This window comes from Catharus ustulatus, chromosome 10 (assembly GCF_009819885.2).
Source record: "Catharus ustulatus isolate bCatUst1 chromosome 10, bCatUst1.pri.v2, whole genome shotgun sequence".
In the NCBI taxonomy this organism is placed as follows: Eukaryota; Metazoa; Chordata; class Aves; order Passeriformes; family Turdidae; genus Catharus; species Catharus ustulatus.
In genome coordinates, this window is record NC_046230.1 from 713,991 (window position 1) to 735,381 (window position 21,391).

Here is a 21,391-nt window from a genome sequence, read left to right on the forward strand (position 1 = left end):
ATTAGTAAGTCCACAAAACTTTAAAATGGCTGCCTGCTAAGAAGAGAAATGAGCTTGAATCTTTTGTTCATAAATGTTGACATGTATTAATGAGATGAACCAGTGCCCTAATCCAGTCCTGAGCCTTGTCCCTTGAATGGGGAAGCAGCATTCTGATGAAATACAGGTGTTTGTGCTTTACACTGTATTTTAAGTGTCACAGGTGAAAAAAGAAGACAAAAAGAGCTGGCTTTAGCAGGTCCTTACTAAGTATAAACAGGCAGTGCTTTATTGTAGGGCTGTTCTTCACATGCTTTTAAAGTTAATATGTAGGTTTTCAGTTCTCAGAAAACCAAGGACGATCTGCTGCCTCAGGTAGGAAACTTCAGTACCAATAGGAAGAGATTTTCCTATTGCAAGGCAGAGGAAATCATTATTGTAACTTAAATGTGTCTTCTTACCAGTAGTTTGAGTTGTACACTTAACTGCAGTAGAACATTTAGTCCTGAAACACATGAATTTTCCTTCAGTACTTGTTTTAACAGAGTGCAATAAAAATGTCACATTTCATCAAAACCTGTGGATCTTTGCAGAGGATCCCAAGTAGTTGTGACATAAAAGAATTTTAAGCAGCAAACCTCAAATCCTACTTACAGCAGTGCTAGTAAATGAGTATGGAAATCTTGGAGACTATCCCAAGGCTTTTCTTAGAGAAGAGGAGAGAACTTAATAGAGCTGTTTTCCATTTAGCAGCTGTTTGTGAGTATGCCTAGACAAGAAAACAGTATTGTCAGTAGGCAAAGGACTGCATTTGTTGCTCCTGTGGATTTGATTGGCATGCAGCTATACTACAGACTAATTCAAAATTGGCAAAGAACTGCATTACCCAACTTCCGTTGTGCTTGTGATTCAGCTCTGTAGTTACTCAAAGCTTCATGCACATTTCAGAAAACGTTTAAGAAGCTGGCAGATGGGTTTGTCCTTTTTGCTGTACCTAATATAGTGCAACCCCACTTGCTCCAGCCTTTGAACTACTGAACAGACCCAGGGAAGCTCAGTTTTTGCAGTGGCTGTAATGTTGGTCCTGCAGGGAACTCTTTGGCAAGCACTCTTGTTTTTGAATCCTGGCCCAAGAATGTCAGAGCACAACATACAGTCGGTGTGCTTGGCTGTACGTAGCACCAGCCTGTTTACAGCAAGGCACGGTGAAAATTAGACGTGTGGGAAGGCACAGACCAAGCTCCTGGTACCCACCCTCTGCTGCCATATGTGCCTTACCTCTTGGCTGTGCATTTTCTCTGGGCCATGGCTGAGCATCAGAAATCACTGGAGGCTGCTTTACAGCCTGCCTGGGTGTAGGTTCTTGACACATTTGCTGCTTATTCCCGTGGCTGAAGCGTTTACGTGATTTGAAGAGTGTACTTTTAAACAACTAGCTGTGAATTCCTTCCTTACAGCAGACATTCTGAGGGTCATCTGGGGCTTTGTACATGCACCAGATTCAGGCTGTTCCTTGGAACTCAGAACCTTTGTGTTGCTGCTGTTGGATAAGAGCTGAAGGTCACTGGAGCTCTATATGTGCTGCGCAGAAATTGGACAGAGTCTTGATTCTGTATCTGCTTGTCCTGTCTGACCAGGAGCTTGTATCTTTGAAACAATGTTGGCTTGTGCAAATATGTGCAATGCTTAGGGCTGGCTCAGGATGGTGCAAGGCAGGAACTGTTCTAAACAAGCAAGACTGTGCTGATTGGGAAGGAAAAGGCCACTGCCATGAGGTAGCAATACCAGTATTGCAGGGGGTACCAGGGATCAGGAGTGGTGGAATGATAAAATAGCAGAAACCTGGAAAAACCTGCAAAGGGATCCTTGCCTGCCTTCCTGGATCAGTAAAATTAGAAGCACAGCAGATGTCAAAAATCTTATGAGAATTTTTATTTTCTCAGAATTGTGATTCTTTTAATTAAAATGAACAGGACAACGGCAAAGTAAAAACTCAAGGAACATATTTTTATGGACAAGAGAAGGGGATAGAGCAAGAATGTCTCCTTTCCAAAACAGAGCACATATTAAAAAAACACTATCATGAGAAGTTCCATTTAGTCAAGTGGTAGTGATTGAAGTGAGATTTAGTCCTGTTTCAGGCAAAAAAACCTCCTCTATGTTTTAAATGTAGTAGCTACCAAAATTGCTGTAAGAGTAGAATTTTAAAAAGGATTTACAAACTAGGATGCCATTAAGGAGATCATGTGTGAATTCCACAGAATGTAAGTACATTGATACTAATCTCATGGTAGAATGAGCCAAATTCTTAACAAATGGTATTCAAATCCAAAGGGCATAAAAGTAGACCCTGTTCTGGAATGGGAAAGTGCCAGGTAATCGCTTTGTTGCATCTCTGAGAGGATTACCTCACACAAAGCCTTTATTTTAAGTGCAGGCACCATTATAATGAAGCACTCAGAGCGTTCCAGTCCAAGGAGTTCATGAGAAATAAACATCCCACAGAAAGCTCCACGGAGGATTCCCTTTCTTGCCAGGACCCAGGTTGGTTCATGACTGTAAACATGATGCTGTGGTTAGCATTAAGAACTGTGCAGCTTTACCAGATTAGTAGTGAGAAAACTGCACGTAGTAGCTGGCGAGTTTTGAGGGTTGGAGGGTTGTATGCCAAAACCAAGCCATACCGAATGCCAACATAACTGCTGGGGTAGGTGTTTTGGAACAGCTCCCACACAGATAGGAGACCCTGGAGTTGTGTTAATTCTTGGTTTTATAAGCATCTTTTTAGCTCTGTCAGAGATGTACATTGTGGCCCTGCTTGTTTTGCAGAACACAGAATATGTTAATTAAAAAATATGAAAAATCCAGGGATTACTAGAATTTTACTTCTAGTGTTAGACAATGGACCAAGTGTATGGATAGCACAGCAGTGATGCTGCCATGTTGATGTTTGCTGGCCAGAAAAGCTCCTGTTGGCAGTAAAGGCACAATGTCATTTTCCAGTTTCCTATCTAACCATCTTCCCTAGCCCTGTGGCTTGCCAGGATGCTGCTGGATTTTTGATACATTGCCTTTTTCCTCTGGTGTCATAAGATCTCCTGGACATGAACAATACATTTCAGTTGTTCCTGGTTGTTGAGGAGTTGTACCTTTACACTTGCTGGAGAAGTCATGCTTTCACACATCATCACTGGAACATTTCTTACGTTCAAAGGCTCTCCTTTAAGATGTTTGTACGAGACATACAGATGTGATAATCATCAATAAGTGTAAAGTGAAGGCAAACCTCCATCATTCCTCTTCATTTCATATGAATACAAGTCTGTGAAACTATCAAGTCAAGGTTTGTACGATGCTCAGGTGGAATAATGATGAGTGCTGTGGAAGAAGTCTGAGGAAAGAGTTCTGTGCTGGGCCTTAGGCAGGTAACAGGAAATAAGAAATAGAGACAATAAAGAGGAGCAGCGCAGGATGGTGTGGAGTAGCCAGGTTCAACCAAGTCTAATCTTTGTGGTAAAGTATCTCTCTTTATTTGCTTCTTCCCCTTTTTGGGTTGCTTGAGTGGAATAAAAATTCTCCTTTAACTGTGTACAGATGAGATTCAATATGCTTTGAGTGATGATGAAGTAGGTGATTAAGGAATTGTGACTAGACACATAGAAACCTAAACTGAATTTTTTTACAACCTTCTGAAAAAAAGCCTAGAGTAAAGGTAAATTATTTTAAAAATTAATTAAAAGAAAATAAAGTGACAAATTAAAAGCAATTTTAAATATAAACTTCCTAGAAGACTTAGAAAGGATAAGAATCTAGTATTTCCTTTTGTCTTTCCAGTTTTACCAGAATTGAAACTGCTCTGTGGGGCTGATTTGCTACAGACATTTAAGACACCCAATCTCTGGAAGGAAGAAGACATCAAAGAAATAGTAGAAAAGTTTGGTTTGGTCTGCATTAGCCGGGCTGGCTCTGATCCATCGCAGTTCATCCAGGAATCAGACCTTTTATCTAAATTTCAGCACAATATTTTTCTAGTGAGAGAGTGGATCCAGAATGAAATCAGTGCGACCCAGATCCGCTCTGCTCTGTGCCGAGGGCTGAGTGTGAAATATCTCATCCCAGACTCTGTCATTGCCTACATTGCACAGCACAACGTCTACACAGCTGAGAGCGAGCGCAGCAATGAGGGCCAACTGCTACAGCCTTTCAGGCTGCAAAACACAACAATAAACCTCTGAGGGGCTGATGTCTGCACTGTGTACCTTGTCAGACCAGGAGCTTTGTCATGTAGATTTCTTAAGAAAGTTGTTTCTTATTAATAATGAAGGGAAAGTCCAAAATTTCTTGAAATCATGTGGTGTTTTTAAATCCATGAATCTATGTGGTAGTGCTCAAGAAAATTGGGATGCTCAGCTGTATAGCTTAAAATACACAAAGAACAGCTTCCTTGTGAAAATAAAAGAAATGAGATCTTCACAATAAATCTTCTTAGTATTTCAATAATTTCTAAATTCAAAAAGGCAATAAATATGACTTAAGGGTCAAACTCAGTACTTTCTTAACTTATACTTCTGCAATCCTTACTGTTCTAAAGCAGCAAAATACAATGAACCATAGCTTGAGAGAGAGAGAGGTTTAAATATATATTATTTCTAAACTTTGACTTTATAAAGCCCTGAATAACTTTTTAAAAATTTTTTCAGCTACTTAGCCAAGAGATGGAAATCAATATTTCTTCCATGCAAGCACTTAAAAATGCAGATGCTACTTCTGGCACTTGCAAGGTTCCGGGTTCTCAAATGACACAGTCCTCATCCCCACATTTAAAGTGGGTTTCTTCTCTGACCCAGAGTCTACTTAAAAGCAAGCAATTGCCAAAGCCCCAGAGTAGATAAAATATCCAGTAGGGGCTTCAGTTGTACTGTATGCAAACATCTGAGAGGCTCAGTACTTGAGCTCTGGTGTTAGCAGGGAGAATCCATGCTCCTCTCTGCTGGTTGCCTGTTGTGCTGATTTAGTGTCTCTCATTTCTGACAGGAGTCACTTTCAAACAATACAGAACTCCAGAGTGCTCTCTCTGTGTTTCAGAGCTCCTTAACTGAAAGCATTCATGCAGCAGTGCTGTAGCATTTATCACTGTACAGAGTAACCACTGCTTTCTAATACAAGTTTCCACCTAACTGGTCCTTCTGAGACCCCAGCTGGCCAAGCATCATCCACTGGTGGTTCTCTAGGATTCAGGAGCTTGTGGAACAAGTTAAAGGAATACCAGACATAAATGGCTTTGACTGAAAGGGTCTGTATGATTGTTTTGTTGGAAGAAAGCATAAAGTAGCCAAAATCTATTCAAGAAAGAAGAATTTGGGTCAAAAAACACATAAGATAAGCACTTTTATAGCTTTGGCTAATATCCTAAACTAAAGCTATTTGAAAGCGGTTTGTGTCTGAGTGGCACGAAGAATGAAGTGTAATATGGTTAAAATGGATTTCCCTTACACAAGTGATATGAAAGGTGAATATTTCATTCGTTTTCAATCAAGTCATCATGCTGTCATTAGAAATCTCAGAGGTTCAACCTTGTGAAAGGATTTAAAGGCAGCACTTCAACAATAATCGGATTAGAAGGACTTGCATAGCTCCATGGTCTAAAAAAGAGATAAAAGAAACCAGAGTTCAAACTTGCCACAAAGCAAGGCAGTGAGCTGTGTGGTGGAGAATCAACCCACAGCTCTAAGCCTGTGATTTTCACGATCAGCTGAAGCAGGGATGCCTGCAGACTTCAATGGGTACTGGAAAATGGTCAGCAATGACAATTTTGAGGAGTATCTGAAAGCACTGGGTAAGGTTCCCTTCAAACTTCTTGAATAATCAATAAATGCCACCTGTCTTGTTCTTTAAGTGAATCTGTTTTTTCTTGTACAGTCATAAGTCACTTTTGTGAAGAGTGGTTTTTTCAGAAATGCACTTTAAGAATTGCCTTAAGCAAAATTGTTTTGCCTTAAGCAGCCTCTACTTTTTACCGCCTTGAAGCTTACATTAACAGACATTAAACTACATAGCTTGAAAAGGTAAGTGGTGGATTCCAAACATTTAAAAAACTCCTATAATTTGAAAAGCAGTAAAAATTTCATATTTAATGATTCAACGCAGTACTTAATACAATTTTGTGTGTTTGTATTTGATATTATGTTAGCATCTCTATAGAAATATTGGAGGCCTTATTAACTGTCAAATAGAAATGTTATTTTCTAAAGATTCCACATAATCAGAAAATTGAAACATTAATTACGTAAGTTACATGAATTAGGTTACATATTTTTTCTGGATGAGAAGGCTGGTTTGAAAGATTTTGGACATCTGTTTATCTCTGTTCATTTCAGTTCTCCCTAGAACCGACAAGCTTGTTCTTGTGGAAGACTTTTCTGGGTGAAAATAACTTTTTCTTTTTCAGATGTAAATGTTGCTGTAAGAAAAATAGCAAACTTGCTAAAACCTGACAAAGAAATCCTTCAGAACGGGGATCATATGATCATTAAAACGCTAAGCACTTTTAGAAACTACATCATGGAATTTGATGTAGGGAAGGAGTTTGAGGAAGATTTATCAGGGGTGGACGATCGCAAGTGCATGGTAAGAAGTAGAAATGTAACAATGGACAAAAAGGATTATTGATAACCTAAGACCTTTGACAGAACACATCTTCTAACCATCCTGGTGGCTATTCCTGAATTCTCAGTTTGCCACAGTGTGCCTACAGTTTTGAGCATATCTTTAGATTAGAGCAATACTAACTTTAATCAGGAGCACTAAGCAGTTTTACCAATCAGTGATTAATAACCTCAGTAAAGCTGTGCTCATTTATACTGGGATGTTTGTTAGGCAAAAAGACATTGGGGTCACTTCCAGAATCTCTTTAACGAGTAAGTTTTTACAGTAGAGGAGATCCCCTGATTGCAAGATCAGGCACTACTCCTGTGTGAGAATGGCCAAGTGCTTAAAGATTGCCTGGATGTATTTATTAGAGCACACATTTAATTATCCCACCGGAACAAATCTTACTGAAGGTAATAAGCAAGCACTCAGGATTTTGTTTTGCAATAGCTCTGTTTTATGAGCCCTTTTTGCTTTTTAACTTAGGACTGATAAATAACAATTTACAGGGGAAAAACTTGAGAATATCTAGTTCTCACCTATTAGTTTGGCAGCATGACACTGGCAATATTCTACGGTGAGGAAGTTGACAAATAAAAGAAAAGTATCTCAAGAGGGACTCTAGAGGAGAAATCTCATAAAAGAGAGCTAATAGGTTTCCATTCTGAGAAAGATAGTGCTATTTAAAACCAGTACTTTTCTCTCACACTAAGATTTACAAATTTGTTTTTGCTCTGATCATGGCAGGAGAGGGAAAACTTGTGAAGACCAGAGAAAAAGAATGGTTGGCTACTGACTGGCTCAGAAAATCCCTCTGTAGTCCTTTGTATAGAGGGTACAATTTTAATGAGAGTGCAGAATACAACATTCATGGAAAGGAGGAGCAGGTGCATTTGTGTTTAGGAAAGTGCCCCAATGGCATCGTGATTTTGGCTCCTGGAATGCTCTTACTCAGGATGTTGAGGTCTAGATTGACTGAGCAGTTATGAGCCTGAGGAAAGATTTAAGACTGTGGTGGTGAAATTACCATCAAAGATAGCAATGCTCAAAACGTCTGCTACAAAGGTTTGTGTGTGCACAGAACTGTCCCTGTGTAAGCATTATCTGTACTTGAATACCATTAAACTCTCATCTGAAGGAGAACTAAACCATCCTCTGCATGGCAGAAAAAAGTAATAATTTATTATTTTTAGCAAGCAAAAATTCTCTACCCTATTTTGCTAAATTGAGTGATAAGGGAAAGATTCAAAATGTTAAATCAAAAAGAAGAAACTAGAGAGACAATTTCAGTCACTACAACACCTGATTAATTTGGAGTAGAACCTAGTAGTTCAGCCTACCTTCAAAGGTTACTCAAACATTTTTCTGATTACTATTTAGTGGGAAATGCTTATTCAGTCTTGGAAGCAGAAGGTATCAGCACCTTCCTGCCTGTTACAAACAAACAAACAAACAAACAAAAAAAACCCCAAACAACCAGGGATACTCACTGTCTCTGACTGGGTTTTTTTTAAGAAGAGCTTAGGGATGTCATTCCACAAAATGCCCCAGATGTCTCTTTGTAGTCTCCAGCTGTAGCTGGATAGTTCAGGTCTCTGGCCTTTGGTGCTCCATTTGCCTTGTAGCAGCAGATCATGCTTTATAGTTCAATTTTCTTATTACAGATTTCTTTTCTCTGTGGGCCCTCTTTTGTCAATGACAAAACAGTACAAGAAGCTATCTTTCTGAAGTGACTTTGGTCCAAATCTGATAACCATAATGTCAGGCAAAATTTGCAGTTGTTAAGTCGCAAAATTACTCCAATAGTGCAGAAGGAGTCTTGTGAGAGAAGAGTCATGGAGGTTGTAAGAGGTAATGGACCACTCCCTGAGTGATGTTACAAAGAAAACCACCATAAAAGCAAAGGTTGAATATCATTCTTGCTGTTCCATTTGTTAATGTAGAGCCTGTGGAACTGCATGCCATAAATGGCTTAATCATTAATAATCAGCCTGTGTAATGGGAGAGGTTGTGAATCAAATATTGTTATTTGCATTGTGGACTGAGCAGACCACTGGGCAAGTTTTATCCAAGGAGCTGAATGTATGAGCACTACAAAGGAACATAGATAAGAGAAATTGCACATTAAACATTAATCTATACAGCAGAGCAATCATCAGGAGACTAACAAAAATAACCATAGAAGTAATCCTTCCTAGAAGTATGGATTGTTTTTTCTTTTAATGAAGAATATATCATCAGGCTAGAGTTAACATATCTGTAAAAATAATACCAGCACAGTGGACAGGTTAGATCCTGTGTGCAATTCACTGAAATTGCGTTCACCTTTCAGTTGTGAAACATATCCTTGAGCCAGTCAGGGTAGAGTGTAACTACAGTAATTCCAAATCAATACTGTCTGTGAGGAGAAAAGGCTAAAAAGTTTTGCTGATATTTATTTTAGAAGTTGAAGTTTTGGCATTAGGAACTTCATACTCTTGTGATAGACCCAAGGTCTCTCCTCCTTTGGAGTTAGTGTTTTTTCATTTTTGTAGTTGGTCACTCCTGGGAGCCTGTCTGAACTTTCTGGATCAGGAAGTTAATGGAGAAGGATAAACCTTAGCAATTTCAGTTTGTCCTTCTTCTGACCCTCAGCCTGACTTTCTTCCATGCACATGCTTTTGGGTGTTTTCTGGAGGGATAGAGGGAACAGCAGTTGGTGACATCAGGTGCTTTAGGATTTTTTTCTGTTGGGAAGTGAAAATTTGGACTTTGGAAATTCTAAAGCCCTGCCATTTAGTTAAAGATGCAGTTTCTGTGTTCTGCAAAACCAAAGATGGGGATAGTTGACCACAGGAGAGATCACAAATGACAGTTGGTATCAATGCTCCTTGAGCTTTCCACCCAGGATTGGATCTCATAGATAAACTGCAGTTTCTCTATTCACTTGGAAATTTTGTGAAATATATCTTTCTGCAAGTTCAATCATACTTAACTGTCCAGGGTTGTTAAAAACTTGGCAGTTTCAAGTCCAAATGTAAAATGAAAGTTTACGTCTTCAGGAGCTATCAAGAATTAATCTCTTTTGACAGAGATTAAGGGCAAGTGATCTGTTAAAAAACCAGGAAAGATTTTATGTTCTAAACATAGAAGAGCAGATTTTCTTAGATAAGTGAGGACAGTTGTGTTATAATTGAGTATTTGTCCAAGCATATGAGAGGTGCTTTGGTAACTCAGAACCTTGTGCTCTCTGACACAATAATTTTCTTCTTCCATTGAAGCAGGAAATGAAATGACAAGGGCAGGGAACTGAGAAACAGAGAAAATTGCAAGAATTTTAAACTGAATGTGGGAAATAATGCATCTTAACCATTTAGTTACTGAAACCTGAAAACAAGTGGGATATAGCCATGAATAAGTTAGCAAGTGGGTGTTTAGAGTTCAGAACTTCTAGTCCTGCTTAAGACTTGCTGGGGTGGCGTAGGGCAGGGAGGATTTGGGAGTTGTGGAATTCCCTCATCAGATCTAGAATACATCTTACCATGTGAAATGTAGTATTTGAAACAGCTATTCCAGGACTGTTCCCAGACACCTGACTGTGCCATATCCTGCTGAAGGGAGGGAAGTTGTTCAAAACTGATTATGGCTCTATTTTAATTAACAAACATACCTAATGTGACACTGATTCTTAGGTTTGTATTCAGGAAAACTGCAGTGGTGGTAGTTGTTCTGGCCATAATTTGATTTATACCACTGCAAGGTCAGAATAAAGCCCTGTTACAAAATCACATGGCTTGTGAAGCTTATTTAACTATTTAGGCAGGTTCCTCTGTTACACAAATAGAATTCACAGCTGTTAATCTAGTTCTGAGCAGGTTTGGGAATTAAGGCTTCACTCCCAGAAAAACAACAACCAACAAACAACATTCCAATACATGAAATTGCAGGAGGGATCTCCCATAGAGTGAGAAGATTCAAAATAAATTGTGCCTGCCTTGTAAGATCAAGATCAGCAACATGCCTTTTCTCGATCCCTCTGATTTAGCTGTTTTATTTATTTACCCTTCCAGTGCTGTTCTTTTAGGCTTGTAAGTATTTTCTCCTATACTTTGATGGAACAAGCATATTCTAGAATCACTGTTGCTGAGGCTGGTCTTCTCTCATATTTAGTGCCTCCTGTCTCTTTGCAGTACTGTAAATTCCCCAGCTCCTCATTGTCATAATCCCTGGTTTTCTTATTTTGGGGGGATGAGAGGAGTAATTTTAAAGAGGTAGACTTTAATATAGTTTTCTGTTGGTATTTCCGGCTCTTTATAAGCTGCTCTCAACAAGTGATGAAGAAAAATCCTCCAGTCAACCCCTTTGAGGCTCCAGAGAGCAGAAGTTCGTCCTGGGGCTGTCTCAGGCTCTGTCAGAATGGGATCTGGTCCCTTCTGTCTGTGCCTCAGTGGGAAGGATCAGTTTCCTTTATCCTCCCTTGTCCCGTCCTGCTTGCTCCATGGGCGTTAGTTACTGCTTGTAAGTGATGTGCTCAGCACATCTGCACAGTGATAGCAAATGAGATGATCTGAGTCTTTGGCCATATCAATGTCATAAACTTCACATTTTGCAGGGCTGGATTCATGTCCAGGGTATGAGGCTGATTAAAAGCTTTGGAGCTAGCTATTCACAAAACTGCTGCTAGCATGCTGAATCTCTGCAGGGAAAGTGGGTTAGGATAGGAAAGTTATAAATGCAGAAAGAGCAATCAGAATCAGCTGAAAAGCTGAGAACCAGACTTAAATCCAATTTTGAATGACAAACCGTTAGTGTTATGTACAATTTCATCTTGCCAAAATTACATGGGATAAATCAGTTATAGTCATTAATTTAAACAGTAAGCATCTTAGAATAGATTCTGATCTTTGCACAGAGTGAATTGGATGTGATGGGTTTTACTCTTTTTTTCTGGCATGAGATATACACAAGTTTTCCTGATTTTGTATTATTTGTATACCATTTTATTTTAGTAAGAAAAAAAGCCACCATTCCTAAGAAATAGAAGAATATGCACTGTCTAAAATATCACTTCTCCTCCTCCCCCCACATAGCCCAGAGCTGTGCACCTTCACTTTCCTACTCCCTGGAACATATCTTGTCTTTGCTTTGCTCTGCTGCTCTTATGAGCAAGGATTCAGAGTAAGGAATTGGAACATTTAGAATCTGATCCTATCTGACAACAGCTTACCTTTCATCAAAAATGTTTTAATCCAAACCTAAGCCCCTTTTCTAGCAGTGCTACCCCTGGTGATGCTGGCAATGGCAGAAGCAAAGGAGACTTGGCCATGACTGAGCTACAGAGTGGCTAAATATGTTCAGCCTTTGGTCAGCACCAGGATCTGGAATAAAGGTCAGGAATCCTTCCAGGAATTGTTCTGATGTGTTTATTGTTGTTTTCTTGGTAGTTTCTGTTGCTGAACTTGCAGATGCAGATGTGATGAGGTAAAAGGGGTTTCAGGGGGAGAGGTGAAAAAGCTGCCCATGGCTGTACCCCCTGGAGCAGCTCCTGCACAGAGGCCATAGGGAGAGACCACCTGGCAGAATTCCCCCTCACAGCTACGTTGGACTTTTTCTGGGACATCAGTATGACTTTATTCTATCAACACTTCATTTTTCCCCAAAAAAACTGTTTACAAGAGGTTTTTATATCGCTTTGATACTTAGTACAGACAAAATGGTTTATCTTGAGAAGTTGTTAAATACCTTGTTGGAGATATTGCTGTGTTTGACCAAAAGTTCTAGGGTATTTTCTTCGGTATTATTTACAAGATACAGCTCAAATTGGATTTTTCTGTTTCACCTGACATAAAAAAAAATTACTTTCCATTTTTTAATCCTTCTTAGATCACAATTACAGTTGTAAAATGGGCTGCTATTCTCCCAAGCAGAGAATTACTGGATGGAGATGGAGCAGGGAGTATGGTGCACTCCTAGCTTTCCCGTCAGTTGGTGCTCTATATATAGAGACAACACTCTGAGGGAAGCAGGAGAAAAATAGAACTGGTGCTGCTGTGTTTCTGCCACAGATAGGAAATCAGTAACATATTTTTGATGAAAGGTGGGAGCTGCAATTCATACTTGTAAAGGCAATCTGTCAAAAATCTATGTAGTATTAACAAAAAAATGTTCATGAACTACTTAGAAAAAAGTTATTTTCTTCCATTCATCTGTGAAATCCATTCTGTACCCTCAGCTGCCAAGCCCCTGACCCAGGCAGGCTCTCAAGAATTGCCAGCAGGGGAGTGAGAAATAGTGTACAGAGCCAGCACCAAATGTCTTTGCACTTAGACCTCACTGGGAAATGCAAAGTACTCTGATAACATTTGATGACTATTTCAGGAAATTACAAAAGTCATTGTCTCTGCCTGTGGGTCAGGATGATTTGTCACTGGAAGCTGAAATTGTGCAACATTTCACTACAGTTGCTGCTACTAAAAGAAAAGCAGATACATAGTCAATAATTTGTTTAGGGGTTACTAAGTATTTCATTTAATAAATCTACCTTGTCTCATTATTTGAAACAGTAATGAAAATACTTTAATTATAATTTCCTCCAACTTTAATATTCAGGAAGATTCAGGCAGTGCTATGCATATGAATTTAAAACTTAGTAACACGAAGAGATTAACTCATTAACAAAAGTATGTGGATACCTAAGTAATAAAAGGAGAATATCAAAGTACACAAAAAGTGAAACACTAAAGAAAATTTGAACATTTTTTGTGTTCTCAAGCTTCAAAGGCTTTTTCACTTCACAGATGAACTCCATTCTCTGGTATTACACCTCAAGAACAAAGTAAACATAATCTGAAACATGCATAATATTGGTAGTTGAAATTTTTGGGAAGAGTTAACTTGAGGCAAGACTCCCTGTTTTTTACCTCACTATGTCACTTTTTCTGGCTTTCCTTTAGTATTATTGATAGTACTGTGACTAACTGTACCCATCACCATTCTCTATTGAAGTTTCCTACAGAATTACATGTGTGTGACCTAGGAAGTGTTCATCTTAGGGTTAAGTTTGAGCAGGTGGTAAGTAAGCAAGATTTAAGTTTGCTTATGGTGAACTAGATTATGTACTATGTAGTTGAAAGGAATAAACAATGTCTTCCATTTACTGTCAAGTAGTCAAGATGCTCAAAAAGGCAGAATTCAGTTTTAGAGAAATGCTCCTTTTTTAGCTAGTTGGTTCTGTTAGTGGAAACTGCAGCTTTCCAGTGTCCCTTGAGTTTGGCTGCCTCTCTCCTCTTGCAGACAAGAATAAGGGACAGGAGCTGTGCGCCTGGGCTGCCATCCCCAAACCCTGGCTTTGAGGATTTTCAGTTGTTCCTGGCAAGTGGCAGCAGCTCTGTAGTCAGGCAACCCTTAGGTAATGGTATTACCAAAATGGGGGCAAACAAGGTTCATTACAAAGGCATACTTTGTTAAGAAAAGTAGCTTTACATAAAAGGTAAAGTGTTTGTTTATCTTGGGAGTGTGTGCCAGGAAGAACCAAAGGGTCACAGAACCACCTTACCAGTCTACAAGTGCTTGGCTCCTGTGTATACCAAGGCAATATCCTGATCCAGTCCTCAAAAATAAATCCTTACTCTTTGATACAGCAAGAGAGATTATATATGCAATGTTTGCCCTACAGGATTTCTGGAGTATTGTTTTTATGTTCTGATTCAAATATTTGGGAATGTTGTAAAGCAGGTGTTTCTCTGGTTTAGGTGTTGCAGAAGGTGGAATGTTGGCAGCAGTCAGTGCACATTAACAGCCAGAGCAACTTCAACCTCAGCTAACACTCACTTTGTGTCTCAGTAGAGATATTTGGTGGAAGGACATGTTTCAATCTGGGTTAAAAAAGAATTTTGTATCTTTTATATTAGTTTAATAAAAGAGACTTTGAGACATTACAGTTTGACCTAAAGAAAAGATACAGATGCCACTGATTAGTCTTATTGTCATAAAGTGGTTGTTTCTGCTAACAAAGAAAATTATATTAAGTTCTCTTGCAGTGCCCTTTATAACCTTCAGAGCAAAACAGCTACATTCAGAAATCAGGAATTATGTCGCTTACTCATATCCCCTCAGTATTTATATTTCTCAAAGGGAAGGCAGAGGATACCTGAGAATATATTGTCTGATAAGACAGCTTGGTTAATGTCTGTGGGTTTAAACTCTTAGTTGTTTTCACCAAATTGCAAAAAGCAATTTCTAATGTTGACTGGAAGAACAACAAATCCTGAGAAAAAATTGTGTTGTTTTCTGAGATGAAACAATTTCAATCACCCTTGGAGGCTAAAAAGTTAACATTTCCTTGTACTGCTACAAATATTTCTCTATTTCCCTCAAGTGTACTAAGTCAGTATAACACAACTGACGTTGAATATTAGTAGGACTAATAAAGTTGGATCCTACTTTATCATGGTGTATTACTTCTGAATACACATCTAAACTCACCAAATTATTTAGCTAGACTAAACTATGCTGAGCTAATACTCAATAGATATAAATAAGTGCAGTTACTAAACATACAAATGCTTCAATCCAAAGTATCACTCACATCTACAAATCATCATTCATTTTCTGTTATGTTCATTTTTTAGAATCAGAATTTTGTAGATATGTTAAGTTATAAATGAAACATTATTCACTTTGACTCCTGTTAGTTGTTATCTTTTATTTCTTTGGTGGATGCATGCAGATTCAAATCTGGGAAAGGATTTAGGTTATGGTGACCACATTAACTACAGCTTTACCCAAATTTGTTGCTCCTTCCTGCATTAGCATTTTTTACATTAAAAGGATATGGCTTCAAAAAGTGTTATATAGTGCTTGGGTTAAATATATCACTTTACAAAAGAGAACAGAAGAATCTGTGAATGCATTTTCTAAATTAGGGAGATTTTTAGCAAGGACACGTGAGTTTGTGTCTCAGAGTCCCCATGTGGTGCAGACAGACTGATGGGATCAATCCCATTGCCTTGCCCACGATAATCTATCCTGGCACTCTGGAGTGATTCATTTTCCATGCTGGTTTAGTCTAAAGCTTCCCACAGGAGGAGTGCTGCCTGCACTCATTCAAATACAGTGGCTGTCATGGTTATCATTTAGGAATTAATTGTTTGTGACATACACAGATTAAATAAATAGGACTGGATAGGTTTTGAGTGCTGAACTGGGTTTAACTACCAGAAGGAAGGATGTAGGCTGACTTCTTCTCTTAGGAACTGCACAGGATGGATGCAGTAAGTGTTCTTTAATGGCAGATCAGAATTCATCATCTCTCCATATCTGACTGCTCGTGCAAGCAGTGGCTGAAGACTTTCACAAGGTAGACAGCAATTCCATATTGAGTCCTCAGAGTGCCTTCAAACAAGCTGATACAGGCCATGTGCTAATATTAATGTTAAACTATCCTCATGGAGTACAAACTGTCACCACTCTTCCCTCTTTAGTGTTTTACAGAGCTTTGCTTCTCTTTGGCTTAGAGAGATGGGAAAGGCAAATTGTCAGTAAATGCTAACCAGAGGAACAAGCTGCAGGATGCACTGTCATACAGTGAAGTTTTATGAAACAGGTTTTATTGAACTCACAAGGACAGCACCAGTATTCACAGAAGAGTGCAGTATTGATTACTGCACCTGACTCTTGACTTACTCTGCCAGTCCTGGCTCAAGAAGTTCCCCAGCCTCAGTTGCAAAAACCAGGATGCTGGCGAAGTTACCAACTTGCTGATACTTCCAAACCACTCTGCTGCATGAAGGAAGGCAGATTGAGACATGGGGAGAGGGCAGCTCAGTATTCAAAAGCTTTGTTCATCCACAGTGCCAGGAAATGGGAATTGTTTTCAGGTAAAGGAGCTGGGGAATCATTCTTAAGGTGAAAAAAACCAAACTGGATCTTAAGTTTTCAGCTCCTTTTGCAAATACAGTGTTAGGCTGCAGGGGCCTTGTACTGCTCCATTTTTCAGCAGGGAGAGAGGAGTGTGCTCTTACACAATGGTTTTGATAATATTTTTTTCTTGCTCTATCTCATCCCTCCAGTTTTTGGCAGGCAGCTAGGCAGCAACTTTCTGTTCAAACTCATTTCTTCGGTAATTATCCTAAGTGGTACAACACTCTCCAATCATTCTTTTTATGAGATACAGTCATTAGAGATAAGTTTTGCTTCATAGAAACTAATCATGATATCAGACAATATTAGAGTAATACCAAACATGTCTGTTTTGTTAGACCACTGTGTCTTGGGATGGAGACAAGCTGCTGTGTGTACAGAATGGAGAGAAGGAAGGCCGTGGTTGGACCCAGTGGATTGAAGGAGATGAAATGCACCTGGTAAGATCATGTAAGAGGTTTTGAATGCCCCTCCATTAAAATGGTTAGATATAACACAGTAGGGAATATGCTATGTCATTTTGGCTTATTTTGACATAATTGTGTATTGGTGCAGCATTTGACTTGTTTCTAAAGCAACAATTTCTTTTGGAGCCATTGTGTTCCTATGTCCCTTACAAAGCCTGACCATTTCAAATGGTCTTTCTGTGCTCATTGTCCAGACTCACCAGGCTGAAATGTTCACAAAAGGAAGATATTTACCAGAATGTCCCTCACAGTCTGTAAAATACTCAGTATGGGAGCTGTGAAACCGAGCACCCAACAATAAGGGAAAATACACCATTGTTCTTCTAAAATAATTACAGGCCACATTATCGCCTAGAGAACTAAAACAGCAGTTAAGCTTTTGAAATTGATGTTTTTTTCAGATCGTCATTTTATCTTTCTAAATTAACAGGACCTGAAAGAAGGTGCCTGTTCTTTTGTCCTATAACTCTTTATAGCATTCTCACTCTCTCATCAGTGTGGGTAAAAGGCAGTGTTCCTGCTGGGATAATAAACTCCAACCTCCATTTCTCCTCACTATGCAGTACTATCAGCATTCAGCAATCTAAATGGATATCTTCTAAATATTCAAATCAGTAGCGGAGTTACGAAATTTGTGCAGAAGTACCCCAAGGCCCTTATTACTCAACATAATTTTAAGGAATATTGGCAGTCCCAGAATACAGTTTAGAGGAGGAATGGATGTGACAGGTCTTCCCACCTGGACTTGGTGCAGCACAGGCAGGGAGAAGATTGCTGTGTAAAGGAGGACTTCATAACTGAGCCGTGGGCTCACCTAGAGGAGGGGAGGCAGCAATTGAAAGGAGATGCACACTCCCTCCAAGAAGCACCTTTCAGTATTTCCACACTCCTCCCAGCTGCATAGCAGGCAGGGCCATGGCAGCAGGCCCCAGCCCTTCCAGCTTCTCTGCTGGCAGACAGGCTCCACTCTCCCATCACAGGGCCTGCCCCAAGTTCAGCTCACACCTGGCTGCCCCCAGCCCTGCACATCTGTGCATTCTCCTACACATACCAACAATAGCACCAGTTGCTCTTGAATTTCTATGGTCAGGCATCCTGCCTTCTGGCCTATGCTAGCCCCCAGGCATTATGTCTTCCCATCTTCTGTCCCCAACACCAGTTCCTTCAGCCCTGGTCTCTGCCATCCTTACTCTGATTCCTCTCTAGCCACACAGCCTGGCCAGGGACCTCCATGCCCAAACCACTTTCTAGACTTGTCCCTGTCAGGAGGTTGATTTTAGAAGTCAGAAACTCAAATTCAGTTGCTCAAATATTTGTGTCTCATGCCAGTTTAGGTAGCCCAGAGTAACCTGACTGCTCTGATGCTGCTTTTCAGAAGGCTGGAAAGAATTCTGGATCATACCATTCATTCACTGGCACTTGGAAAATTTACCACAATCTGTCTCCCATGTACCCAGAAGTCAATATAATATTAGTTCATGCAAAGGAAGTAATCAAGTATTTTAGAGCCCACTCCTCCACATTAAATTTTCTCACTTCTTGTATTTAATGAATTTCAAAAGATGTTCTCTTTATTTCTCTAATCCTTGTTAATGCAGCTCTCTCCATTAAAAGTACAGTAGAGTCCCCTTTAGTATCTTATTTTGGACCAGCTAAGATTACTAGATCCTGTCCTTTTGAGAGTGCTCTGATACAATTGAGCAGTTATCTTTAAAGAACTGATACTTCAATAGCTTTATGATCCTATTGAACTTTACACACTGAGCCAAGTGTTAATTTACTCTTTTCACATTTCTGCAGAAAGTAGAACCACATCCTTTCGTAGTTTATTGCTTCCTATTTTCTTCATTTCATTCTGTGGTCTGTACTTTGTAGTTCATTTTAGATTTTATTTTATGTGAGCGACCATTCCCCATTTCCTTTTGAGTTTTATTGCCCTTTTCTGTTGTATTGATTGCTTCTACTCTGTAGTTTTTGTCATTGTTAGCAGATCTCTCAGCCCTTATTGCACATTCCTTCTTCTGGGTTACCTCTACAGGAGTGAACAGAACAGGTCCTAAGTAAAGTCACTGCATCAGTCTGTTGTTCCACTAACTCAGCATGAGGCACTTTCTGGTATTGGGGCTAAGCAGCATATGTCAATTAAGGTTATTGACCTAGTTTAAGGTTTTTTAAGATCATTTTATCAGTCCCCCATAAGAAATGTGCACAGCTTCCTCAAAATATTCCCGGAGCCTTATTAATAGTCTCGTCTTGGACTGGAAAGTGCATCCCTTTGCTAAGTCATGCATAAGCACTGTCCTTATGTCCCTTAAGAGCCTCCACACCTTTTTCTTGCACCAAAACCTTGCCACAGGCACACACCCCAGGCACACACCTGTGTGTACTTCTCAGGTCAAACTTGAGGAGTTTCAGGAACGGGAATGGGTGAACAGGCAAACAGCAGCAGCCTCACAAATCTGAGCCCAGGATGGAAACTCTGCCCCTCCTCATGCCCAGCTCACAGAGATCCAGAGATCAGCAAGGGGGAGGGGGTTGGAAAAGCCATTGTGGAGCTCAAAGGAACAGCTTTATGCATCCAGGGTTCTCAGGCTCAGGCAAACCTCACTGCTGTGCTGGTTGACAGACCAGAAGCAAATCTTCTGTACACTCCTGTGCCTTTTATGGCCATGAGCTCTGTGTTGCTAAAATGGACCCTGATTTCTGAATTTTTAGGCTTCAGCTACCAGTCATCACCAGACAGATTCAGGGCTGGTGAGACAAATCCATCCCCACTTTTTCATGTACCCAAAATAGAGAATGCCCATTCCAAAGACCTCAAGCAGTTGCATATTACTTACTGCAAATTGAGAATAATGCATGAGAAACATATTTGGCCCTTTTAAGATCTGAGATCCCAAAATAACTTCCCTTGCTCCACCTTTTAGCAGAAAACACACCCAAAACAGATGGTTTCTTTTAGGATGAAAAATAGGCTAAAATATGTACAAGTCTCCCAATCTAATTTCATAGAAAATTTTAGATTCAAATTCACCTGGATGTACATATGAATCTGTAATGTTTGTGTCCTAAGTAAAAGTTGTGGCTTTTAAATTATTTTCTCTTCCTAGGAAATAAGAGTGTGTGGAGTCACGTGTAAGCAGGTCTTTAAGAAGGTGCAGTGAGCCTACTGCTGCTATAGGAGTGAAGAACAATAGAATTTACAGACTTGACACCAACTCTCCGAATGCCAATGCTGAGCATCCTCAGTGACAAGAGCAAACACAGAAACGAAGATCACATTAGAACTTTATAGTTGGAATAAAATATTTTTAGGAAATCAAAAAAAATCACTGCAAATAAAGCTATTTTTAGAAATTCCAATTAAAGATGCTTAACTCTCTAAATGTGCACATACCATAATTCTCAACTACACTAAAAAAGGTCTATTAGGTATAAAACAAGATGCTGGAAATTTAGACCTTGTAAGCTATTTTTTTACTCTCAATACACATCACCCTTTCAGAGCCTTAGCCTTGTTTTCACATGGTGAACTGCAGTTGGAGGGAAGGAAATGAGAGCTGTAGGATGCAGCTTCACTTAAGTACTGAATCCACTGAAGCCAGTGAGAATGTTACCATTAGCTCTGGTGGAGTAGCTCTATACTGGAAGTGTTCCATCAAAAATAAAAATCTGATTTCTCAAAACAAGCAAATTTATGGATCAATACTTTTGAAAAACAATGCTAACAAAAGCATGGCTAAGGGACTTTTCCAAATGCTTTAGCCAATATCTGCCCATGCATTTTATTTCTTGTTCTGGAGACACTGAGAGTAAGATCATAGCTAGAAACTGTCTATAACTGTGCACACACCACACAGAAGATGAAAGCAGCATTGCTTTGTACAGTATCATTTGCAGATTGCAACAGCTGTGGATGGCACCACTCAGAATCACAGACATGCAATGAAATTATTTACCTTAAGTTCCCCCGTTATTATTCTCTTGGCAATACTTATGGTTGAGGAAGTCTCTGGGAAATACACTTGAGTCTGATCAGCCAGGTTCATGCAGAAGCTGCGTTTCTCTCGTGGAAGAGTGTGTTAGCCAGCTAGCTGTGTGTTCATAGCTAAATGGATATCCCCACAGACAGACAGACCACCAGCTCATGGGGATTGAGTTTTCTGGTACTTGGAGTGGGACAGGTCAAAACTGGTTACAAGTAAGTAAGATAGAAAGGTTGTAGGAGAGGGGAAGTATCAGAAACCTGTGGATCTTGGGCTAAAATACTGCTCTGTTTAAGGGAAATGGCAAATACTTGTCTATTTAAAATGCAATTTATCATCTTACACAAGGTTGAGGATATCCCAGTTGCCAAATTTCAGTGCATCAGTCATTTGTTTTTCTTGAAAGATTAT

The 21,391-nt window shown here is 39.5% G+C and overlaps 1 protein-coding gene across 10 annotated transcripts in view; it reads left to right on the top strand.

Moving 5' to 3' along the window:
• LOC117001107 (retinol-binding protein 1) overlaps positions 1–20,380 on the top strand; it is a 34,999-nt gene extending 14,619 nt beyond the window's left edge. For 2 of the 10 annotated variants that reach the window (XM_033069285.2, XM_033069286.2), the window contains exons 4-5: positions 2,417–2,523; positions 3,814–5,731. In XM_033069285.2, the coding sequence (XP_032925176.1) occupies positions 2,417–2,523; positions 3,814–4,214 (508 nt within the window). In that variant the 3' untranslated portion in view covers positions 4,215–5,731. Of the gene's footprint in view, positions 1–2,411; positions 2,524–3,813; positions 5,816–6,427; positions 6,607–16,865; positions 16,978–20,104 lie in introns of those variants that run through there. The other 8 variants (XM_033069288.1, XM_033069287.2, XM_033069293.2 and 5 more) reach the window with 8 other exon arrangements.
• The last annotated feature ends 1,011 nt before the right edge of the window (positions 20,381–21,391 follow it).